Here is a 7840-nt window from a genome sequence, read left to right on the forward strand (position 1 = left end):
CGGCTGAGCCGAAACAGGAACGCTAATGTCGGACAGCCGTTCTCTGCCGGCCCCTTCTCTCATGCGCGGCGGTTCACTTAGGGGACGGCTGGCTGACATTAGCGTTCCTGTTTCGGGTCAGCCGTGAGCTAGACGCCGCTAACTCCGCTTTGTGGGCAAATGTGAAGCATTAGTGCACATTTTGGCTTCGGTCGCTGCTCCTGCACGCTCCCGGCATTCTGATGTTAACAGGAAGTGACGTCACGTGTCTTCTTCGTGAATTATTTGGGGTTATTTTGTATTCCACGCTACACAAACCCACAAAGAAGACACTAGACCGCAGAAACGGTAGCAAATCACTTTAGAAACAATAAATATTGGGTTAAAGTTGCAAAAAGTCACGATTTTGCGGGGTTAGCTTGATTTCGCGTTAATAGTTGCGATCGCAACATCGCGAAATCCTGGAGGGTCTGAGTAAAGGACAACAGATCGGTCGACTTTGCGTTCAAAGGAAAGCACATCATAGCAGACGGCGGTTACAGTTAAGTGGCTTCAACTTTAGCGATGCTGATATCGTTTTAATAGTTCAGGTGTCAATCCATGTACTCCAGATCAGGAACTAAAAACGACCCGATAGACGTAGTTATGAGATCACTTCCCTGCCAGAGCAAGAGCGAACAAAAGAAAATGACGAGCCTGGTTACGAGGACTGTGAAGTGGTCCCCTTCAGTTCGAGAGCGCCTAATTTAACGCAGCATCAAGAGTGGTTAAAAAGGTAGACTTGAGTAACACAAGCGCAGTCGTGGGTCATACGTCATGACCAATTAAATACATTCATCTTTGCCACCCACAAACCACGATCTCGGTCCGTCGCCCTCAATTTCGTTACCTTCGGTCTTCCATCAAAGGCCCCTTAACACCCAGGCGCGGGGTGGTGCAGCTCCAATCTTTTCCACCCCACACCCCCCCTCCAGCACCATTTCCTCCTCCCGGCAGGGTGATGATCTGTAAAGAGAATCATTAGGACTTAATTTGCGGCTGCGGCTCGGGTACGCATGGCGCCCGCGAGAAGCCTATCCATCACCGGTGGTCCCATTCATCACCCCGGGAGAGCGGCGGGATGCGGAGAGCCGCCGCTTCACCGTCTGACCCCTGACCTCCAGGATGTGACCACACACGCTCAGCGCTGTGGGGCGGGGGGGGATGGCGATCGGTACGGCCCAGGCCACAGACGGTTTAGGAGACAAGCATCTGAGCACGTGCTATACGTGGAAAATACGAAGCTATGTTTTGTTTCGTTTCTTTGTAATCGTACGGCTGCGTTCTTCAAGCTGTGCTCACCTGTTAGAACATGTGGGACAAAATATGCAGATGTTGTTGTTTTCAAAGTCTCCAACTCGAAAGCTTCAAAATGAGAAGCCGTTCGTTAAAATTCGGCGAGCTCGTTTTGTCGGCTTGAAAACTCGATTTTTGCTGGCATTTAAAAGAGAAGAATCCCCCAAGCTTCACGATGACGCCAAACATTATACAAAGGGATTTCCCAGTAGAGGAAAAAAACTCGAAAAAAGGGTTTGTTTCAGATAAAAGCATATGGGTTATGAGACGAAGGATGACTTCTGAAGACGTACCCGTAGATCTGGAAGATCTGTGGGTCAGTTTTTGATTCGTTTTGTTTTCGTAGCATCATGTGAGTGATTGTCCTCAACAAGAGGACATTTATAGTTTTATGAGCATTTGGATATTTGTACACCAAAATACACCTGATAGTTAGAGTTTGAAGTATTTTAAGGGGATTCTGGGGTCGTGATGATGGGGGGCCATTGAAGATCGTTGCCCAGAGTTCTGCACGGGTCACAACTTTAGATCGTGGCAAATTCGAAAAACTTTCAAGGCAATCGTGAAACTTGGTCCTTTTTTTTTTCCTTATCCGCAAGATGCTCTTCGGCGCCCCCCGAAACATAATGGGACAGTCCCTGCACCTTTTAATACCTCCACAACCTTATCGAGACCCTAAAGAGAGACCCATCCACGTTCTGGCTGACTGGAGTGGGCTTGTCGTCCATTTTGAAAAGGGCCTCGTAACAAATGCGTGTAGCTTTGGTTTCTTTTATCATTCAACATAAATCTGCGGTTCTTTTTGAATCTATTTGTAGTTCACTTTTATTCCGTAAGTAGTTGGTTCTTAAATGTCTGAGTAAGTTTGCAGCGTTCCATCGTAACTTGAGTTTTTGCCGTCGTCATTCTGAGTGTTTGGAGAAGAGTTAAATGTTTTTTAAATATCTGAATCTCGTCGGAGAAAGTTCCTCGGCATTCTCACGTTTGCGTACGGCTTTTTAAACTCCGTTAAACGTGGACGCGTAGTGCCGTGCCGCCTTAAAGATAAAAAAAAACGCAAAAAAGATTATTGCTCCAACATCTTTTCATGCTATACAGCTTTCCTATTAGTTTGAAAAATATATTGTTTTTCTTTACATTTGAACAAAATGTTATCAAGTAACAATATTCAAAAAATTGCACTAACATTGTTTTTTTGGCATTAATGTAATACATATGTCGTTATAAGGCAAATAAATTAGCGTAATAGTGAAAATATAATGTTAAAACATAAAAAATAAAATTATTTGAAAAATGAAATTTTGGCAGCAACAGACTTCTGTAGTTTACACTTAATTTTAAACGTATCGTTTCTCCTCAGGGTACAGTTGAATATTTGTGGTGTTTGTGCGTTTTTTAAATAAATTTTGATGATTTTGTTTGTTGTTCTTGATGAAAGCATCCTTGTGGAAGACATTTTCCTTTTCTGCTAATTATCTTTATGGGCAATGAGGGGCGGGAAAGTTGGTGTAAGCACACCTTTGGGGATAAAAAAAAAAAATGGATGCTTTCTGCTCGTTGACCTTTCTTCTACAATTCAAGACGCCCCCATCAGAGAGGCGGCGTCCCCCCGCTGTCCGTCTTTGATGAAGGGTCCTTCACCGGGAAATGTAATTCCACCCATCGCGTTCGAGAGCGTCCCCCTAATGACACTTACTGTCGCAGCTTCCCCTCCTCCCCCACCACCCCCCTCTGCGTTCCCATGGCAACCGGTCGGAGACGGGAGCGCTCGTGCGCGTTCATTACGCCTCCGTGGCCCATTCGCTCCCGTAATGATTCAATTATCGCAGATGCGGAGCGAGCTCGTCTGAATAATCGCACCCTGAAATCACGAGAAAAACCGAACCTCGCCGCGGCGCCACTTTCCCGGTGGGGGGGCATCGTTCGTCTTCCAACCTGCACCCCGCCTGCCAAACCCCCGGACGCTGAATTGGCCTCAGTGGGCGGAAACTGGCTGCTGGGAAGGTGTTTCACTGCCCCCTGCTGGCCGCTTTCTGTCCCCGTTTACCCTTCAGCCTCAAACTATTTTACAAGGTAAAATACTTTAAAAAAACCACATTTAATATTTGTTTTCTTGACTCTGCTGAGAAATAACTGCACCAGACAAGATGGCATCCGTCACTTTAAAAAAAAAATTGTTTTTATTAATAATCCGAACAGAACAATTGAGAACATTTGATTAAAACCTGCTGCATATGTTATCATTAATTTAAGCAAAACTTATAAAAACTTTACAAAAATATAAAATACTAATAATAAGGAAAGCAAAAGCACTGGAAGAAGAAGAAGAGATTTTTATGGTAACAAACATATTTTTGTACCATCTTCGGTGCAGAAATGTGTTCAGTCTGGTGCAACGGCTCCATCTTGTGGTCAGTAATGAAACTGCACGTCTTTATTTTTGTTTTTCCTTATTTTGAAAGCACAAAGTTCAAACATCTCCTCCACTTTGGAACAGAACAGGTAACAGTGCGGCGTGGGGCCGATGACTTTGACGCGACGGTCTTCGAACGCGTAGAGGACGTCTTTGTAGCGGGCGTTCGCCGCGCCGCAGATGGAGGTCAGTTCCTTTTCTGTCAGCGACTTGTCGTAATGGATGTCGTGAACTTTAAGGAGCGCCGACCAAAACTGTATGAGTGTCTGGAACCGGTCCAAAGCTGCCTTCAGGTGCCTTGAGCCCGAGGGTTTGTTTTCAGTCAGTAAAATCTTCAACAAGCCGCCGCCTTCCACGCCGTCGATGAGCACATTCACGTCTTTCACGCACGCCTCCAGCTCCTTTTTCTGAAGTGTCTCGACGTACTTGAACGTGTCCGAGTCGACCCAAACGACTTCCCCGCCCTCCGGGAACGGGTCTACCGTCTGTTCTGGCGACGCCTCAAGAAGCTCCGCCCGGCTTCGTCCTCCCGCTGTCCGACCCAGCTGGTGGCGCTTTTTCCCAGGCGAGCCGCCCTCCTTAGGCTGCGCCCGGCCCGACGCCGGGACGCCGCCTGCGTTCGATTCCTCTCCAGTCACGTGCCTGAGGCGCCCGCCGGAGGCGTCCTGCCGTGACTCCTGCGAGCCACTTGGAGCTTTAGCGTCGGAGGACCCGACGATCTCAGGGCGAGCGGCGCCCCCCGGGTTAGAACGGGCGTCTTTAGGTCTGACGGCCGCGGTCTGGACCGGGCTTTTAAGGCGTTCGGCCCTGCTGACGAGGTCGTCTCGGAGCGCCATGACGGCAGACAGAGGTCCCTCCACCACGGCCTCCCTCCGTTCGGGGAAAGGCCAGAAGCGTATCGATCGGTGAGCCAAGCGCAGACTCTCGACCAGTCGCGCCTGGTCGCCGCCGAAAACGGACAGGTCCACCGTGGTGCCGGAGACGTACAAGAACACCTGCAGCGGCACAGGAGTCGGGGTCGAAAAAAAATTGCGCCTTCGAAAGACAATTTCCAACGTTTTCGCTCCCGTACTTACGTCCTCGCTGAAGCGAAACACGGTGAGCGCGTAGTCCTCGGGAAGCTCGTCGTCCTCCATGACGTGGCGCTCCTTCCTCGCCGCCCTGTCGGCGTCTGCAGGGAGTTTGCGCCGTTATTCCTCACAAACCAGCGATTCATTTCATAAACGTCACACTTATAATCCCTGCAGCGCAGCAAATGTTAAGACATCTCAGTCCCACGCAGATAAAATGATTTCACTCTGAATAAAAACTTTTCTAGAATCAAACAAATTCAAAACTGAATATAAAAATGCTTTTATTTTCATTTTCCCTTCATAATTTGACCAATTTTTAGATTTTGTGGCGTCTCTGCCGGTTTGAAGAGGATTTACCTTTGGAATAAAACTGTTTGCATATTTATAAATATATTTACTTTACATAAATAAGTGTATTTATTTAGACATAAAGCAGGCAGTGTTGTGTTTCAGCGTCATGTTCAGTTTTTTTTAAATAAAAGTTGATTTTATATTGTGGTTAAACACTATTTTTTGAAATATTTTAATTATGTAGTTGGAGAATTTCAATTTAAAAATGTATGAAAGCAGTAGAGAAACAAATAGTGAAGTTTTAGTTATAAAAATGAGCTGTTTTTCTTTTACCGGCCGCGGTGACGTCATTTCCGGTCGCCATGTTTGTTTTGGTTTAAAAAAAATAGTAATATTCGTTTAACTTTCACTTCTTTATGTTAAACGAATGAAGGCTTTCGGTTTTACAAATAAAGACGTTTTATTTACCCGGAAAATGACGTCCTGGGGTTAATTTTGATAAATTTGTCGCGTTTTTAGCTCCATATTCCGCCGCCGACTCACCTTCCGCTCGGTCGAAAGTGACGAACGCCACTCCGTCCGCGCAGGTGGGATACCGGACCACCTCCACGTCCCCGCCGTGGCTCCTCCGGACCCTCTGGAAGTGGACCGTCAGCTTGTCCGCCATCCTGCCGTCCGGCAGCACGCCGGGCACCCCGGACACGACCACCGTCCTGCGGCGCTCCCCGCCCCGCGGCCGCCCGCCGGAAAGCATCGCGGCTCCCGGGTCGCCGTTGCTATGAACGCCCTCTCGGTTCCGCCTCCGCTCCCGCTCCGGAGGGTTGCAGTGGCGGCGTTTGTCCGCTAGGTGTTTCTGTTTACCTACAAACGAGCCGGGGCTCGGGAACGAGTCATTTGAATCCGACTCTTTTTCGAGATTCGACTCTTTTGACTCAGTTCACCAACTAGTGCAACTTCCGGTTTTCTCTTCAAAACGTATTTAGAATATCATTACTGCTCAAAGTAATCAAATTAAACAACGAAAAGAATATTTTGACCCTTCATTTAATATAAAATAGTTGTAATTTTATCAGCAGATGATGTTTTCACTGCACCCACTGGTTTTTAATGTGGTACAATCTGAACACGTTTGACTGACATACACCTGGAATTTAAAGCCCAAAAACTGACACAAAAAGTATGAAGTTTCTGCCCCCACCAGTTGTTGAGAAATGGAGCCTTGAGATTCTGTTTGTGGGAACCAGGGTTTCCAGACAAAGAGTAATGATATATCTTAGTTGTATTTTGATTTAAACTATCCTACGTGATTGGCGAACAGGCAAAAGATACGATCTGGCTGGTTGGTTTAAACTAGCTTTTTTTTTTTATGGTGCATGGAAAATGCCATAACTACTGCATTTTTGTGCTTTTTAAAAATTATGATGATATGTGGGTGTTCATGTAAATAAAAACTAGCTTTTTATGTAAAATGCCAAAATTATCGTATATTTGTCCTTTTTAAAAACCATCTTATAGACCCCAAAACTATTATGTAGAATTATAAATACTGTATACATCATATCTGAGTGGCTATGTTGTAATTTTGGAACCAGAGTCTGCTAATTAGGGATGTGAGGCTTTAAGCCCCGCCCACAGTCGTGTCAAATAACTTTACTTTTAACAGCAGAACTAATTAGATGTAAATGTTCTTTAAAAAAACAAATATTTGAACATACAGCAGCAAGGTAAGAGCTTTGTGAATCTACTTATGAAGTGTATTTTTCATTTATTTATTCTTAACAAAAAGGTCAAGATTCATTTACATGAAGGGGGCGGGACTTCTCCAGAACCAGCCCAGAGGACGCTGGTTCTTGTTCTGGCTTCGACTTCCAGGTTCCTTCTGGTTTTCTTTAATGGTCTCAAAAGCAAAACAAAAACTCCCACTAATAGGTTGAAAGAAGTGTCCTTTTTAGGCCCCGCCCCCTATAATCTATTATAAAAACTCACCTTTGATAGTTTTTTTCCAGGTTCAAATTATTTAATCCCAATTCGTTACTTAAAGTTTATTAGATATTTTGGCTTCGCTTCCAAACAACAGAAGTAAACAGAGATGTGTCGGCCATCTTAGTCAACAAACTAAGCGATCAGATACGAATCCTTAGAGGAGAGAGCCGCCACGTTGAGCCGGCTCGGTCACGACCAGCGTTCTTTTAGCGCAGCTCTGAGCTCGGGATGAAGTCGCCGACACGTGTGGTGCAAACATTTATTCAAGTCAAACCACACAAATTAAGAGGGGGAAACAAACCCGAAAATAAAGACGAAAAAAGACGTAAAGCCACACCGCAGACAGAACATCTCTCATGATTCACACCAGGAGTCCAAACACAGTGACAGACCCGATTGCATTTCTCTTGTGCATATAAACATCTTTAATTTATTATATAAAACAAAGCGGCCAGGCCGAGTGCAACAAACGGGTATGAAGGCGTAATAAAAAGAAAAAAAATCCAGGCCCCGGGGCTGACGCCGATCAGACCTCCGCCTCCCGTCAACGTTTCAGTGCAAATGCAACATTCACTGCGTTTAACTGTGTTTAAATATTGAAGGTAGTATTATCCATTATTCAGTGTTTCGTACTGTACAGGCTCGGACGGAGCAGCGGACGCAGCTCCAGGACCGGAAAAAAAAAAAAACCCAAACACTGGCGTCGACGCGAACGCTCGACTTTAAAAAAAAAAAAAAAAGGGGGGGCTTTTTTTTTTTTTTTTTT

At 45.6% G+C, this 7840-nt stretch overlaps 1 protein-coding gene across 1 annotated transcript; it reads right to left on the reverse strand.

Moving 5' to 3' along the window:
* Positions 1-3464: 3464 nt before the first annotated feature.
* Positions 3465-6015, reverse strand: LOC108246492. The gene is made up of 3 exons (XM_017434067.3): positions 5635-6015; positions 4804-4898; positions 3465-4722 (listed from the first exon to the last, which is right to left on the reverse strand). The coding sequence occupies exons 1-3, from the start codon at positions 5843-5845 to the stop codon at positions 3727-3729; spliced, it is 1302 nt and encodes a 433-aa protein (XP_017289556.1). The 5' UTR covers positions 5846-6015; the 3' UTR covers positions 3465-3726.
* Positions 6016-7840: the final 1825 nt, after the last annotated feature.

Source organism: Kryptolebias marmoratus, linkage group LG23 (genome assembly GCF_001649575.2).
Source record: "Kryptolebias marmoratus isolate JLee-2015 linkage group LG23, ASM164957v2, whole genome shotgun sequence".
Classification (NCBI taxonomy): Eukaryota; Metazoa; Chordata; class Actinopteri; order Cyprinodontiformes; family Rivulidae; genus Kryptolebias; species Kryptolebias marmoratus.